This window comes from Schistocerca piceifrons, chromosome 6 (genome assembly GCF_021461385.2).
Source record: "Schistocerca piceifrons isolate TAMUIC-IGC-003096 chromosome 6, iqSchPice1.1, whole genome shotgun sequence".
NCBI lineage: Eukaryota > Metazoa > Arthropoda > Insecta > Orthoptera > Acrididae > Schistocerca > Schistocerca piceifrons.
In genome coordinates this window covers 82,647,545-82,666,204 of record NC_060143.1, presented here as the reverse complement: position 1 = coordinate 82,666,204, position 18,660 = coordinate 82,647,545, and the positions used below count along the sequence as shown (strand labels likewise).

At 40.1% G+C, this 18,660-nt stretch overlaps 1 protein-coding gene across 1 annotated transcript in view; it reads right to left on the bottom strand.

Moving 5' to 3' along the window:
• LOC124803150 (lysosomal-trafficking regulator) overlaps nt 1-18,660 on the bottom strand; it is a 593,053-nt gene that overhangs the window by 152,873 nt on the left and 421,520 nt on the right. The window contains exons 39-40 of the mRNA XM_047264331.1: nt 9,418-9,644; nt 2,155-2,414 (exon numbers count right to left, since the gene is read on the bottom strand). Coding sequence (XP_047120287.1) covers nt 2,155-2,414; nt 9,418-9,644 — 487 coding nt within the window. The remainder of the gene's footprint in view (nt 1-2,154; nt 2,415-9,417; nt 9,645-18,660) is intronic.

The following is an 18,660-nucleotide window of genomic DNA, read 5'->3' as shown; positions in this document are numbered from 1 at the left end:
AATCTTGTCCTTGTTTTTTGAGATCAATGCAAATAGTTGATGTATACCAATTGTACGTGCATGCTAAATCAGCAACACTCACAACACGTTTGTATTTTTCAATGGTTTTAAGTTTCATTTATAAGGTAATTTTGTTTCTCTTATGGTTGTCTTCTTGCGGCTTTATCTTTGGGGATATTTCTATGAAGATTATTAAAATTAGCACACACAAAAAACAATGTGTGAACACAAGTTTAGAAAACAGTGTGATCACAAGCTGCACTGAGATAGCAGCAAAAAGAATGCTAAACCCACACTGCATTACATACTAAAGATATTGTTCATACGCCACAGCTGACAAAAAAAAGTGTTCATATTGTTGAACGTTTCCCCTACCGCATATGAACAGGTGAAGATGTCACACTAAATCATCACCACTTGTTATGTAAAACTTCGCTTGTTAAGTTAGTCATTGTTTTACAATTTGTTTTGCTCATTACATGAAATGTGCATTATGGGAAGTGTTCGTTAAGTGAGCTTCCACTGCTTGTGATTCGGCTAAAAGATATCAAATATTATCTACCTCACTACAAATTATTAACACATTTATAGTAACTCAGTTGTTATGAAACTTAGTCATTTTATAATGTTAATGGTTAACGACAGAATGAGGTCAGTGTAATATTTAAAATAATTTTTGAAACATGCAAAATTACCTGAAATGCAGAATTTCTAACATTCCATGGTAAATAACTTATTGTTATGTTCATATTTTTTTGTGTAAAAGTTAGTGAAGAACTTTGACTAAATACTTGATCATTAAATAATTGAGTAAACAGCAGTTTTACTAAGAAACTAAAAGTTTATGTAATAGACTCCATTTCAGACAGATATGTTGCTTTCCTGACACTTTCATTTGTTCTGTTGCCTGAATGAATAAAGGGGGTAAAAAGGTACGTGTGTGAAGTCAAAATTATAATAACCAACTGAGAACAAAATGCGACTCAAATTGTGCAGTCTTGATGTGAGTCACATACACAGGGGAAGGGGGGGGGGGGAGAGGGGGGGGGGGAATTATGATTATTGTAGAGTAGCCACTTTTAGTTTTCTGTACTTTCTAAATACAACATTTACTTTGGTAATATAAGGAAAAGGACAGATTCCTACTCACAGTAAAGATGACTCACTGAATTGCAGGCAGGCAGGCACAATGGAAAGGCTGTTACACATTTAGCGTTCAGCCAAAACCTTCTTTAGAGAAGGAAACATGCACATTCATTCACACAAGCACAACTCACGAACACATGACTGCCACCTCTGGCAGCTCAGACCAGAATGTGAGCGTTTACTTTGGTATTTCAAACCAGGAAAGAATCAAAAGAAGGAGTACTGGGTTACCTCACTGAAATAGGAAACTGATTGGCTACTGTGTGTGTGTGTGTGTGTGTGTGTGTGTGTGTGTGTGTGTGTGTGTGTGTGAGTATGAGTGAGGGAGGGAGGGTACATGTGAAAGAATTAATACAAACTGTGCTTATTGCTTATTTTTGTACTTTTCTGGAAGTGTGCACTAGGATTGCATTCTCAGCAAAATGCCAAAGTGTCACTACAGGACAGATATTCTGCGCAGACATTTTTCTTCATTTAGTAGTTACTGTCCGGTCAGATCTAATACAGTTAACTCACTTTACACCAGTAACTCGGATAAATAACTGAGCAGCCTTTCGACATTTGTGGTACAACTGGGTTTTTAGAGCTTTTCTCAGCTGAGGAACAATGTACGACCTTTTAGAGCGGGTCGTACTTCTTTTCTTGATGTTAAAGAATGACAAAAGAGGTTGTGCCACCACAACCGATCAGAGGAAAATTTTGAGTGCAGTCAGAAAGACATCCAAAGATACTAGTGCTTTGAGGTCATGCCACCAATAAACTTAGTTAAAGCCCTGTTCCTACAGGAATAAGAAGCCTACTGAAAACAAACCAGGTGTCCTTTGTGCAACCAACAGTTCAACCAGTCTTTTCGGTCCACATGTGCCATGTATGTGACACCCACAAAAATTGGCCATCCAAGTTCCTTGAATTTTGTAGCCATCTGCTCATCCCTGAGTTCCAGTTTACACTCTTCCTTCGTGGCATTACAATTTCAAAAAGCAGAGAAATTAACCTATTATACATTACCTGTACACTGCAGACTGAGAATTGCGCAGAGATGTCTCTCTCGCTCCTGTAGCTTCCCCCTGTGATGCAGCCAGTTCTGAGAGCCAGCTGTCTAGTGGCGCGGGACCTGCCGTCAGGCCCCACTGGGCCAAGCGGGCCAACAGCTCCTCGGCGGCATGGCGCTCGATTGAGGTGGCCACCTCTGCGCGAGCCAGGTCCCACAGGAAGGCGGTCAGCTTGGCTTCTGCCACCTGGTGAGCATTGATGAGGGAAGCCACTATCTGTGGGAAAATGTGTCAAAATTTCAGTCAGTTTAAGTACCATACAATTTGCCTAATTATAGCAACAAGATGTAGCCATATTTACAGGCATTTCTCTTACTGTGTTTCTATAAACAAAACATTCTGATTACTTCTAAATCTCACTGTATACTCTCAGTTTACAACTTACACAAGCTAAAGTGTTTACAAAAAGAAAAAAGTTGTTTTATCATCTAAAATGGATAATCCCTGGAGAACAAGTCAGTATCCTATCAAGTATACTTCAATCATATTCAGCCGCTCAAACGGCCAGTGGCCATGTGTGTGTGAGTTGTGCTTGTCTGAATGTGTGCAAGTTTTCTACTTCTGAAGAAGTACTTTGTTGCAACCTGGTAACACAATACAACCAAGAATGTCAGTACAACTTTAATAGACTGTGGCATGTATGTCAATCACCATAACATAAACTGAACATGACAAGATGAGGCAAATGTATGCAAGCAGTAATAACGTGATAACTGAGTGTGAGAAGAGTGCAGCAGGGTTTAAATAGGCACTCGCCTGTGGTGGGCTCTATCAGAAGTTCACAGTATTGCTCTTTCACGGCATACTCTCACAGATGACAACACACTACTTATGGGTGTGGCTTTCAAGTGTTTGCACATTTCTTTATTCTTATTTCCTTGAGGAACAGCTCGGATTCGCAATATGTCCATAGCATCTTCCTCCCTGGGACTAGCATCTTCCTCCCTGGGACTCTGACTGAGATGATGCGCTGGTACTGGGATGTATGGTCACAAGTACTCAGAGTGCAGGCAGCATTGCAGTCTACCTTCTCGTATCAACCCATATGATAGGATGGGTGACGTCGGTGAGAGCTCTGTGCCTGTATCAAGTCTGATAGCTCCAGCGTGGACAGCAACCGCATTGGTACTGGTAGCAGTATTGGAGAAGCTGTGCCAGGTTTGTCCATTGGTGACGGGGTCTCCTTGTATGTCATGGAAGGGACCCAGCCCCATCAGGTGATCTGTCAAACAATGCAGACTGGCGTCGCAAAGTTGGTGTCATGGCTGGGGTTGTCTGGTCTTCCACGTGCAGGTGCAACTGGTCATAATGACGTGCACATAGGCCCTCCTCCATTTGGAGATTGCAGAGATGGTGGCCACAGCACTGGGAGATGACTGCAGGAATCCGTTTTGTGTGAGGAGCAAACCCGTGTGCCCAGACAGCCAACCCAGGCTACAGGAGATGCAGTAATGTCCAGGGTTAATGCCTGTGGAGCAGTTCAGCCGGGCTGTTGTCGCTGAATGGTGTGAATCGATAAAAAGACAGAAATTTATCCAAAGCAATGTTTGATGACTGAGTCACACACTTTTTCATTTGTGTTTTGAATTTTTTAACTTAACTTCTGGCCTTACCACTGGACTGTGGGTGGAAGGGCAGGATGTAAATGTGATGAATCCCGAGGGCATTGCAGGAGGAGGCAAACTCCTGCAACACAAACTGAGAGCCATTGTCGGAGACCAACTTTGCTGGAAGTCCTTTGATGGAAAAAAATTTCAACACAGTTGCCGTGGAGGCAGAGGTCAAAATTGACAGGCAATGACCAACATATGGGAAACAATAGAATGCATCAATTACTTTAAGCCAATGTGCATTGAGGAAAGAGCTGGTGAAATCAATGTGGAGATGGGCCCAGGCCTTCAGAGGTTGTGGCCACAGAAACAAAATTGCCCACAGGGCATGTTTCTGTGATGCGCACTGAGAACATGCCATAACCAACCAAGTGATGTCACTGTCCAAACCAGGCCAAAAAACATGAGGGCAGGCTATTGTGCCTCATTGTGAGACACTCCCCTGTGATCAGTGTGCAGCAATTGCAGGTTCTCTGAATGGTGAGCCGAGGGAGCCAGAAGACAGGAGGGTGCATCAGCATTCACATGTTTGGCCGTGGGGCGGGAATGAATCTCACAGCTGTAATGAGGGAGGAACAGTGCCCAATGCTGCAGGTGATGTGCTGTTTTGTCTGGCAACAATGCTGAGGGGTTACATAGCGAAACTAATGGCTTGCGATTCATGATGAGATGGAATTTTACACCTTACAGAAAATCATGAAACATCTTTAAGGCATAGACAATGATGAGAAATTCTTTCTCTATTTGTGAATATCTAGTACGACCCAAATTAAGGGTCTTCGATGCATATGGAAGAGGCTGCTTGAAGCCATCAGAAAATTTATGAGCTAACACCGCCCCCAGACAATGCTGGGACGCATCTGTTGCTAACACTAAATGTTGATCCTGCTGGTAGGTTATGAGGCAAGGTGCAGATTGTAACACAGACTTCAGTTTGGAAATGCTGTTTTACACACCTGCGACCAGTGAAAAGACATTCCCTTATGCAGCAAGGCATGTAATAGTTGTGCATCCAATACTGAAAAAAGCTGGAGGTCATAACGGCAGAGAGATTATGATGAAGGGGTTTGATACCAGCACTCAAGACCTCGAAACCAAGATAAACAATACCGAATTAGATGTTAACCGAACAAATAAGAGGACTAGGTATAATGCTCACGACACACAATTATGAGTCTTGGGAGGAAAAAAATCAGTTATATGGAGATATCAAATAAATAATGCAAGATTTAACTACTTTAAAAATTCATTTTTCCGCAGAAATTGTCGATAATAATGAAAATGTCAGACAATAAATACATAATAATGTAGATGTCAATGGGAGAGAATATACTGAATCTGTTGAGGAAATGAAGAAATACTTAAATAAAAAACAGGATGAGTGCTTTTCAGTTTTAAAAGATGAAATCGGAATCAGATGAAAAGAGCTTGAATCCCTTAAACTTCAAGTTGTAGTAGACAATAATGTGGTAACAAGATTTAAAAAAGACAGAAAAATAGAGCCCTTTCACAGTGTGCTTTAGAGGGAGTCCCACAGGATACATAATTATTGAGCCAAGTAAAGAAAGTGGAAGCAAAATTACTAGGAATGAGTAAAACCCTTTCAGAAATGACGGTTTGATTAGCTTCCACAAAATAAAAAGCGAGCACTCTTCATGCTCCAAGTAGCCAAAGATTGATGAAATTAGCCACAGGGAAAGAAAGACGCAACTCAATACTAAAAACACTTATAGATGGGAACTTCACTAGCCAGCCTGAAGAAATTCATAAGATGCCAAAGATCAGTGGAAGGAATTTCAGGTGGAAGGTGGCAGTCATTTAGCAAACTGTTTTCGGATTTCAAGCCAAAGGGTGTTGTTCAGCTGATATCATGTTTTTAACATTTGAATATTGTTTGCTGGTCTCATGGGATGACGCAAAGAGAATAAAGTTTTTAACTGGGCATCTAGAAGGAGAACAGTCGATGGGGGTGTGTTACTTGCAAAAGAATTTCACAGATCGGGGGGGCATTAGCATACAATTTAAAGAGCTGCATTGGTCAGACGGCAAGGAGCAGAAACTAAACTACCACTTTTAACATTTGATTCATTTTAAAATAATAAGAGGTAGGCCAAGCACAGAAAATATTTTGAAAGGCACCTTCAATTACTCAATTTTTAAATGAACCTGTTGGTGAAGTACATGTGATGAAAATATTGATTAGTTAATGAAGAACATCTGATCTAAGTTTTGATTAGCTGGATGCCTTCATAAGTTGGCGAGAAAATGATTGGGAAAGAATAGCCTAAACCCGTTTCCATGCTAAATTATTTGGTTCAATTAGATATTTTGCATAAACCTCGGGACAATGAATACAAGAAACGGAAAACATTCATGTCGATTATATCATGTAAAATGTTGACACTATGAGAATGATGGTGACAACAACAGTAAAATCAATAACATTAAATCAGAAAAAATGTAGGGAAGCTGCTTTTGTAGATGGTTATGGCAACCCCATAGGAATTGCTATTATTAAAAACACAGAAAATGGGGTAGGTCTCACGGGAGGGGCCACACCAAGAGAGCAATAAGTGCAATTGCACAGCTCCGGTTATTGGAATAAATGACATAGCTGGATGAAAATAAAAAGCAATCAAGGAGGGAATTTTACTATCTTTCACGTCAGTGACTGTAAATTTTGCTCACTGTTTTCTAGTAGTTTCTCAAATGAACATACCATTGTTACTACAGTGAACAATGAGATATACATTGTTAAAGTGGATGAGCAGGTTCAGTTGCATCAGGTACTAGTCTCTTGAAAGAGAAAGATAAACCATATGATGAACATCTAACAGATCTAGCTAGAAGAAAGGTACATACTGACCTTATCACTAACAAGTCAAAAAGAGTGTGATCGATTATACAAAAAGACAGGAGGATTAACATAATTTACTGAAACAACATAAAGAACTTCTGACCAGCCTGGATGTTTAGGCAGATATTAGAGTAAACTCAAGATTAAAAAAAGCTGCCACTGTTGAAACTGAGAAAATGTTGCAAGAAGTAGTCACTGAAAGATCACAAAGTGCATACAATAATGCTCTGTTAGTAGTTAAAAAACTGAGAGGAGGACCATGATTATTTTTGGATGCCAAAATATTAAATTAGATTCCTATGGAAGACATACTCATCACTGTAAGTGATGCAAAGTACATCAGCAGTACAGTCTTGAACACAGGTAACTAGCATGTATCACTATATCCCAATCTATACAGCTTCCTTGTTCCAGCAGTGATCTTATCAATTGACATTTTCTTATCAATATTACAATTGTTACAAAAAGTAGTTGATTACCTTATTACTTCCAAGACATGGTCTGAACACATTTTCCTACTGAAGGAAACATAAGATAAATTCAAACAAAAGGGTATTACACCTAAAGGTGTCGAAGTCTTCATTTGGTTGTAGAGAGTTTACAGTTCTGGGATATATTGTAAGTGCCCATGAAACCCAACCTTACACACATAGAATACAAGCCATTGTTAAATGCCCTTGTCCCCAAAATAGAAAACAACTTGTAAACTTTTTAGGAGTGACAGGATTTACTAAAAAATCTACACACAAACCATATTCGCAATCTTGTTACTATGTTCCTACTGAAACAAAAGTAATGTTTTTGACAAGATTAAAGATGATCTGGTACTTGCCTTATCATCCCACGCTGGACAATTTATTTAAAATCACAATACATGCCTCAGATTATGGCTTTGAATGTGAGCTCTTCCAGGGAGAAAAAGGTAGAGGAAAGGGTAATCACCACAGCATTACATTTGTAGTTGCATAATAAACAAATATTAGATTAAATTATGCAGTAACAGAGAAAGAAGCTTTCATTGTTTTTTGAGGTTTCAAATGGTTTAAATACATCCTGAAAGGCAGAAAAACTGTAGTATAGGTCACCAAGCATTAACTTTCTTGTGAATAGCAAACTGCTTTACCACCATATAATGGAGTGGGCACTGTTTCTGAAAGAATTTGATTTTGAAATTAAATATTCAAAAAGATCAAATAATATCATATCAGACACCTTATTTACACTGCCCGTGGGGATAGAGGATTGACTTGAGTTGGGAGGCCTTCAACCAAGTTTTGAACTGATTGCCTAAAAGTGGGAGCCACGCAAAAGGCTAACAAAAATTTGTACATATAATTATGAATCAACAGGTGACTGATCCTGTGTTAGATAAAATAATTCACACTATGCAAGACAACAATTTAACCAAAGACAAAAGCAATAAGTGGTTACTTCATTATGGAATATTACATTGGCAGAGTCATAGTGGAGGATTTGTGCACCTGGTGCAATGTTAAGCCAAGACTCACCTACTGAACAACTAACACACTTCACGATATACACGTACATTTCATTGTTCATAGATAAGCTGCGTAATTAATGATGATGAGATATAATGTTGCTGTCCAGAACTAAGTACAATCTAAAACTAAAGTAAAAACAAGTCCTAACAGACAAAAACATTAATATTAATGGAGAATTTGGGAAAGGAACTGAGATGTCAGTAATACCAGAACAATAAGGAATATGGAATAATTTAAATAAGTAATTATACAATATTTACTAATCAACAGTCTCTTACAGGATGTATTGTGAGGTCATGTTTCAGATTTTGTTGCCTTTTGGTTTCATATATTGTATTACTTTAGTACTAAGTTGACATGTCTAGGTTTAGTCTTCCTTAAGCTTATTTCAGTTTGTTGGTACAATATGTATATAACAAACACATGGAGATTTTGAGACTATGTTTCAATAGTTCGTGGAAATCACTATTAAGTTGTGAAATATTAATTTGCATGTACAATGATACATGAAGGAATGTTTCTGAAAGTAGTAAATGTATGGAGTAGGAAGAGGTATTAACCAATTTAATGAATAATGAGTCTAGCAATAAACACTTCTCTCTCTTTATTTCTAATGAACAAACAATCCATTATTTTATTTGGGGAAAATTAGCCTAAGTATGAAGACGCCTTGTTAATTTTTTAGTACCTAATCATGAATCTGTTCTGGCATTATGATGAAGATATGTACTGCAGAGGTGCTGTTTCACTAAATGTTTGCTACTGCCATGAAATTTTGTGTAGGCATATAATGTATTGTAACAAATGTGTATATCTTTCTTGAGAAATGTAATTTGTTTCCTCAAACTCATTTTGACACACAAGTCACCCACAGCTGACATACTTGTATTTGTAACTTGTACATTAAGCTGTGTGCTGTTATCACAGAGAGACAGTCGACAGTTGAGACAGTGGGTTTATATCGATTTGAATTGCATACAGTCAAAGAGAAACCAAGCAATGGTAATAAAATACGATTAGAGAAGATATAATGCGAAAAAAATATGAAGGAATCAACTTTTTTTTCCTCTTAAACTATTAAGTGATTCACATTATGGAAGGAAAAACTACTGGAATGTGATAAAAGTGAAAATATTAAACACATCGAATGCAAATGTTATTCACAGATGTGATGCCTAACATGGTGCATGACCCAACAAGTAGCTTCATCCTGCAGCAAGATACAAGCTGTGTCATGTCGCCCCACTCACCTCACGGGTGCGCATCGGCTCCTGGCAAAGCAGCAGCCGCACGACATGCGAACGATCACGAGCCGCCTGGCCGGGTGCGAGCAGCCAACATGCCAGTTGTGCCGCCCGCAAGCGTGCCGCATCTCGTACCACTGACGGTGCCGCACGCTCCGCCACCAGCGATAACAGAGCAGCCAGCAACCGCTGGCGGAAGGCACGCTCTGCTTCGGTTGGCGCGTGCCGCCCTTCTGCAACATTGATTGAGGAGCTAGGGTGTAATCACCATTTTCCTCAAGTAGCGGTTTATCTCTCGTTCCGAGACCAGAGGTCAGTAAAGAAACCAGATAGGTGAATGGTAAATAGCAAATATTATATTGCTGTTATTACAACCTGGCGTTTCCATTGTTTGATTGTGCCTAGCAATTTTTCTTCCATCCCACAACCCTGTGTTATTTTCCTTTGTTACTACCTCTAACTGCGCAGATGGGAGTTATCCTTGTTGTACATTCTCCACTCCCAGAATTATCCTGGCCTCAACTTATGGTAATCCTCTGCCCCCACACCCTCTATCCAAAAGTTTCCTCCCCCTCATCCTACCACCTCTTCCCCTCTCACATTCCCTCATCCTCTGTGTACACCACCATCTGCAAGTGTACCTGTCTGTTCTTTCCCCTTCCCTGCTTCCCTCCTTTTCTGCTCCCTAATTTTTCTCTCCTCTTCATTTCCTCCTTTCCTTTTCTGATCTCCTCCTTTTTCGACCCCCCCCCCCCCCCCCTCCCGACGACTGCATGTGTAACAGTCTTTTCATTGTGCCTGTTTGCAACTCAGTGGGTCATCTTTATGGTGAGTAGCAATCTATCCTGTTCCTTATACTGTTGAATAAAGACAATTGAGTGTGTAGCAAACTACCAGCCTGAGCCACATATGGATTAGCAATTTTATTAATTCCATATTACTGTAGTAACTATAAGCTATCAACCAGTATTACATACAGCTATTATATAATTATAATTTTAAAGTAACAAAACATGAACTTTCTGGAAAAGTCTAGGAGTTCTATAAGACTACTGTAGTATCACACATCCAACATGAGAATCAATGTCAGATGTACACTGCAATGGAGTGTGCATAATCCGAAACTTCCTGGAAGATTAAAACTGCATACCAGACCGGGACCGAGGAGGCAGTGGCCTCACCAAGTAAGCTGTCGGGACATGACTCTCCAACTAGTGCTGAACTTCACAAAATCTATACTGCATATCTTGCTGAAACTGCACTCGTGGAACTGTGGTAACACTGTTACTAAAGGAAATGCTCTACAAGTAATGTTGATGGGCTCTACTCTCAGTTGAGCACACAGCATTAACTTACCAATTTACAGTTGTATATAATTTTCATTTTTAAGTTTTGAGATATGAGAGTGTTGGTAGTAGATTACAAGTACTAATGTTTTGGCAACTGAATGTCGTCAATCAGCTAAACTATTAATAGTAATGTATAAGCTGAAAATATTTTAATAGAATCACAAATAAAAAAGCCGTAACAAATAAAGTATGTCAACAAAATTAACAAAACTAGACAATTTAAAGACAAAGCTAGAAATGAAGTTTACAAAGCTTTTTGTACAGATACCCTTTTTTTGTGGAGAAATGAGGGGGTTGTGAGGGCAAAATGGCAGTGAGATTGGAAGGAGAGAATGAGTGAAAGACACGAGGAGAGGGAGGAGGTTGAAGACAGGGAGATTCACATTGCTCAGTTTCCATACAATAATCTGTTAGCTCACTTCTTTCTAGAAGCAGTTTATCAAATTCTCAACAACAGATATCTCATATCCTCTAAAAGAATTGTGGTTCCCACTGATACAAAAAAAGTTTTGCATCACCCCGGTTCCCAGAATTCCTGAAGATAGATGTTGGCTGTAGATATTGTATCACAGACACAGTCCCTTTGACTGTTCAGAGATGTCACTAAACCTGCCCAAAGATGTAAACAACCATGCATGAGCAACACCTGTTAGACTGACAGGGTCCGACAGCTGATCAGTTCCAGTCATTCCACCAGGAAGGAGGTACATGGCTCATGTTGTCTGTAGTTCAAACATGCCTAGACAGTCAATACCGTGCTTCAATCACATTCGCATTATTACTCTGTGCCAGGAAGGGCTCTCAACAAGGGAAGGCATCTTGGAGGGAACCAAAGCAATGTTGTTTGGACATGGAGGAGATAACAAAGAGACAGGCACTGTCAATGACACACCTTGCTCAGGCCGCCCAAGGGCTACTACTGTAGTGGATGACCGCTGCCTACAGATTATGGCTTGGAGGAACCCTGACAGCAATGCCACCATGTTGAATAATGCTTTTCCTGCAGCCACAGGATATTTTGTTATGACTCAAACTGTGTGTAGTAGGCTGCATGAAGTGCAACTTCATTCCCGAGACAGGCATGGCGATGTCCATCTTTGCAACCACAACACCATGCAGTGCAGTACACATGGGCCCAACAACATGCCAAATGGACGGCTCAGGATTGGCATTACATTCTCTTCACCAATGAGCATTGCATATGCCTTCAACCAGACAATCGTCGGAGATATGTTTGGAGGCAACCCAGTCAGGCTGAATGCCTTAGACACACTATCCAGCAAGTGTAGCTATTTTGGGGTGGCATTATATGGGGCCGACGTACGCCGTTGGCGATCATGGAAGGCGCTATAATGGCTGTACGATACGTGAATGCCAGCTTCTGACCGATAGTGCAACCATATCGGCAGCATATCGGCGAGGCATTCGCCTTCATGGAGGACAATTCACGCCTGCATCGAGCACGTCTTGTGAATGACTTCCTTCAGGATAATGACAGCACTCGACTAGAGTGGCCAGCATGTTCTCAAGACATGAACCCTATCAAAATGCCTGGGTAGATTGAAAAGGGCTGTTTATGAATGACGTGACTCACCAACCCCTCTGAGGGATCTCCACCGAATTGCCGTTGAGGGATGGGACAATCTAGACCAACAGTGCCTCGATGAACTTGTGGATAGTATGCCATGACAAACACAGGCGTGTATCAATGCAAGAGGACGTACTACTGGGTATTACAGGTGCCGGTGTGCACAGCAGTTTGGACCACCACCTCTGAAGGTCTCACTGTATGGTGGTACAATGTGCAATGCTTGGTTTTCATGAGCAATAAAAAGGGCGGAAATGATGTTTATGTTGATCTCTATTCCAATTTTCTGTCCAGATTCCAGAACTCTCGGAACCAAGGTGATGCAAACCTTTTTTTGATGTGTGTAAGTAATATTTGATGTGACTTGCAATACATGATGTGACTCGCAATATGACACAGAAGCAACCTGCATTGGTGAAGTCTACAGAAACATCTACATCTACATCTACATTGATACTCCGCAAGCCACCCAACGGTGTGTGGCGGAGGGCACTTTACGTGCCACTGTCATTACCTCCCTTTCCTGTTCCAGTCGCGTATGGTTCGCGGGAAGAACGACTGTCTGAAAGCCTCCGTGCGCGCTCTAATCTCTCTAATTTTACATTCGTGATCTCCTCGGGAAGTATAAGTAGGGGGAAGCAATATATTCGATACCTCATCCAGAAACGCACCCTCTCGAAACCTGGCGAGCAAGCTACACCGCGATGCAGAGCGCCTCTCTTGCAGAGTCTGCCACTTGAGTTTATTAAACATCTCCGTAACGCTATCACGGTTACCAAATAACCCAGTGACGAAACGCGCCGCTCTTCTTTGGATCTTCTCTATCTCCTCCGTCAACCCGACCTGGTACGGATCCCACACTGATGAGCAATACTCAAGTATAGGTCGAACGAGTGTTTTGTAAGCCACCTCCTTTGTTGATGGACTACATTTTCTAAGCACTCTCCCAATGAATCTCAACCTGGTACCCGCCTTACCAACAATTAGTTTTATATGATCATTCCACTTCAAATCGTTCCGTACGCATACTCCCAGATATTTTACAGAAGTAACTGCTACCAGTGTTTGTTCCGCTATCATATAATCATACAATAAAGGATCCTTCTTTCTATGTATTCGCAATACATTACATTTGTCTATGTTAAGGGTCAGTTGCCACTCCCTGCACCAAGTGCCTATCCGCTGCAGATCTTCCTGTATTTCGCTACAATTTTCTAATGCAGCAACTTCTCTGTATACTACAGCATCATCCGCGAAAAGCCGCATGGAACTTCCGACACTATCTACTAAGTCATTTATATATATTGTGAAAAGCAATGGTCCCATAACACTCCCCTGTGGCACGCCAGAGGTTACTTTAACGTCTGTAGACGTCTCTCCATTGATAACAACATGCTGTGTTCTGTTTGCTAAAAACTCTTCAATCCAGCCACACAGCTGGTCTGATATTCCGTAGGCTCTTACTTTGTTTATCAGGCGACAGTGCGGAACTGTATCGAACGCCTTCCGGAAGTCAAGAAAAATAGCATCTACCTGGGAGCCTGTATCTAATATTTTCTGGGTCTCATGAACAAATAAGGCGAGTTGGGTCTCACACGATCGCTGTTTCCGGAATCCATGTTGATTCCTACATAGTAGATTCTGGGTTTCCAGAAATGACATGATACGCGAGCAAAAAACATGTTCTAAAATTCTACAAGAGATCGACGTAAGAGATATAGGTCTATAGTTTTGCGCATCTGCTCGACGACGCAGTGGAAGTAACTCAACTGGTTCACACTGGGATGACAGTGATACAAAACCAATACATACGTATATCATATGGCCCGATGCAACATCGTATGCTGGTTATCCCACACAGCTGTGTGATATGATACAAATTTCGAATCCTCAGATATAATTTGAAAAAAAAAAAAAAAATTGTTTTATGAAAATGAAGCAAAGCTAAATCCAGAATGAAGTAAAGCTAATTGATCTGCCTGCTTAGTTTTTTTTTTTTTTCAAAGCTTATAGTCCCCTATCACAGGCTGAGAAAGAACTGGTTTTCTTTCTGCTATTGCCTACAGTTACTGTGCTACAATGTAATGAGTACAATGCTGGGAGTATTCTGAAAAGTTAGTAGTGAAGAATGTAGTCACTGTGCAGTTTACACTTGGTAAGCCATATACTGCTGGATGCAAAATATTGCTTACATATTGAAATTGGTTTTAACACTGCAAGGAGAATCATATCTCTTTCCATTTTCAAGCAAATAAGTGATACATTTTGACATTTGGTCATAACAAGCTATGATGCACCTCACTTGATGCTATGGCCATGTGCTATGCAGAGCTGCACTAGTTTTTCATCTTCATATGGTGCAGATACAAGCCAAAGCATTCACTTGCATGTGTGCTTCCAAGCTGGTAAAAAGTCTTCATCTGTGGATATGTGTAGTCAATATATCATTCACACAGGAGGACTGTCCATACATGATCTTTTTTGTCCAACTTATTGAAAAAAATTTTCTATGGATATATACAACTAAATCATATTCAAGGGCAGATTTGACCAGCTTCGTGTGGAGGAAGAGAGCAATGGAAATGAAAGAAACAGGTAAAAAATAGCTGTGAAATTGTTATCACCATATTTAATTCCTTTTTTTTCATTGTTGCATTTTCTAATTCAGATAACAGCCCTACAGTTTCTGTCTATGATTGTAAAATTTAGTCAAGTGTTGACAGGTGTGAAAATTTCTGTACTGTCAGTTTAATAAGTCACCTTTGCAAAATACTAACACAAATTCTTTACAGATGAATGGAAAACTGGTAGATGCTGACCATCGGGGAAAATCAGTTTGGATTCCATAGAAATGTTGGAACACGTGAGGCAATACTGACCCTACAACTTATCTTAGAAGATAGATTAAGGAAAGGCAAACCTAACATTTCTGGCATTTGTAGACTTAGAGAAAGCTTTTGACAATGTTGACTGGAATACTCTCTTTCAAATTCTGAAGGTGGCAGGTATAAAATAAAGGGAGCAAAAGGCTATTTACAATCTATACAGAAACCATGTGGCAGTTATAAGAGTCGAGGGGCATGAAAGGGAAGCAGTGGTTGAGAAGGCAGGCAGACATGGTTGTAGCCTATCTTCGATGTTACTCAATCTATATATTCAGCAAGCAGTAAAGGAAACAAAAGAAATATTTGGAATAGGAATTAAAATCCATGGAGAAGAAATACAAACTTTGAGGTTTGTCAATGACACTGTAATTCTGTCATAGACAGCAAGGGACCTTGAAAAGCAGTTGTACGGAATGGACAGTGTCTTGAAAGGAGGATATAAGATGAACATCAATGAAAGCAAAATGAGGATAATGGAATGTAGTCGAAATATATTGGGTGACGCTGAGGGAATTCGATTAAGAGATGAGACACTTAAAGTAGTAGATGAGTATTGCTATTTGGGGAGCAAAATAACTGATGATGGTCGAAGTAGAGAGGATATAAAATGTAAACTGACAATGGAAAGGAAACTGTTGCTCAAGAAGAGAAATTTGTTAGCATTGAGAATAGATTTAAGTGTCAGAAAGTCTTTCCTGGAAGTATTTGTATTGAGTGCAGCCATGCATGGAAGTGAAACATGGATGATACATAGTTTAGACAAAAAGAGAACAGAAGCTTTCAAAATGTGGTGATACAGAAGAATGCTCAAGATTACATGGGTAGATCACATAACTAATGAGGAGGTACTGAATAGAATTGGGGAGGAGAGGAATTTGTAGTACAACCTGACTAGAACTAATGAGCACGTACTGAATAGAACTGGGGAGGGGAAGAATTTGTGGCACAACTTGACTAGAAGAAGAGATCGGTTGGTAGGATACATTCTGAGGCATCAAGGGATCATCAGTTTAGTATTGTTGGAGGGAAGTACGGAGGGTAAAAATCATAGAGGGAGATGAAGAGATGAATACACAAACAGATTCAGAAGGATGTAGGTTGCAGTAATTACTCAGAGATGAAGAAGCTTGCACAGGATACAGCAGCATGGAGAGCAGCATCAGACCAGTCTCTGGACTGAAGAAAACAACAACAACAACAAGCGAATTGTGTGTGCAGCTGTGGTGCCAATTCCCTCCAGCCACCTACCAAGGTCTTATTGCTTCCATACCATGATGCATTCCTGCTGTTATCTGTGCCAAAAGTGGAAATATCGGCTATTAGGTTCTGGCTGATCAATGTATGAGTCACATTGCATGCTGTATCTTATCTATGCACTTCCCAATATTATACTATCCATTTTTGGCTGGGTTCTGCCTGCTCTGCAACCACCAGTACCTGGCTGTCTTCAAGCAGACCCTTAGTCAGTGTCTCAATATCCCTACTCACCTGGCGAAGGCTACACTAAGTGTTACAATGTTTGCAATCTAAACCTAGCCTTTCCTGCAGCTGTTGACCTACACCCAGCCCATTACTGTCACCTAGCAGCAAGATCTTCCTTTTCACCTTAGTTTCTGACCTGACTCCCAAATTCTTATTAATGATCTGCTGTGTCCTACATTCTTCTCAAGCTGTAGGAAGGTCCCATCCTTCAACCTTCAACAGGAAACAGGAAATACCTGCTCTTTAGCTCAACTGTTACCTTTTACCATATCTCACTTTCTTCGCTCCTCACCCCTTTTCCCCTCAGCAGCACTAATTCAATTATTGTAGCATCAATCTATGCCTGAAATGCACAAATTTCCACCTCTTGTTCTGCATTCATCCCGTCTTTTTTAAACATAGCCTACATTTCTGTGGAAGAGCCTTATGGGAAATCCTCCTCCAGCATCACTGCAGTCACCCAAGGGGAATTGCTGTTCGCAATATAAATGGCAAAAAAGAGCTACAACTTACAAAAGAAAAGCAAGAGCATCTAACTATTAACTAAACATAATATACAGTTTGGTAAAGGTGATAAACAAGCAAACTATTAATGAAATTACAATGAAATCCAGACCTTTAGCTGCTTACAGGCATTGATAAATATCAACAGGGACAGCAAACTATTATTCTGTAGAGTGCAGCTGCAATATTCAGAATGCATTCTAATGACTAAGATATAAATGTATTATGCCAACTGGAGATGAGTGAAAACTAGGAATGTGTCTTGGCATAAATACTACTGTATAAAAAGTGGTTAGCTGTTGCATTTATTCAAGGAATGCTTCATAAATTTATTAAAATTTTCAGAATTTTGTTGCTGATTTTGTTCATAAGTGACTCCTTTATTTTTTACAGCGTCTTTAATTTCCTTGTTCCAGATCCTCAGAACTCTTGTTTTATTTTCTTCCTTCTTCCTAGGGCAGCTATTGTTACCTTTTCTAAGTAGCAACAAGCACTCAGTTTCAGTAGGTACTACTCCACTATTCAATCTCGGAGTTGTTTTATTCTTTCTTCACGTAATAAGTACTCTATGTACATTCACCTGTAACACTCTTGCCTATTAGGCAGTTTTGCTGCTTTACAAGCTGCATGAGCCAATATCATGCCACCTTCAGATTTCAATATCTCGTAAGTTGGATGAAAACTTACCATTCATGAAGAATTACTCTACTATGTGCACAGTCTTATGCACACTATGTACACTTGTAACTACACCTTTTTCTGCATAAGGTATTTACGAATTAAAGAAATTGTCCAAGGACACTGTCATTATTAATCCACTGATCCTTCCTACTGGTACACCTTACCTCTTACTGCTTTTTCCCTATTTTTCCAAAGAGTGCAGCTGGTATGTTCCTGTCTCACAATATTTTTCTTGTTCCATTTCTTTTCATTCAAATCCTCTTGCATTACAGACAGCTACAGTCAGTGATCTACAGTTTTAAGTCTCTCGTCCTTTCTACACTTTGGTCTTCATTGTAGCTTGCATCCAGTGACAGTGTAAGTCCTCACTACAGACTAGAGCTGCCATATGGCATGAATGCCAACTTTGAGTCCTCTGGCATTAATTTTCCCGCAACAGCTCTCTCTTCTGTATGTACAGTACACAAAGCGCAACTATGTAAGGAAATGTTTACCATGAATTAGGAAAGTAAAAAACCAAGTGTCAGCAGCAGGACATAAAATGTGCACAAAGCAAAGAGTATTAAGAGTTACTTCGCCTTTACTCATGTTGATTGTGGAAAGATTTCTGATACGACAATGTCTATGGAATAATTGCTATCAGAGGTAAAGCTGAGTGGGACACGAGTCAAGGTATTTCAACCTTTCCAGATAGACATTGAGGAAATCAACATTCCTCATCAAATACACTCACCAATTACAATGTCACCAAAACAAAGGA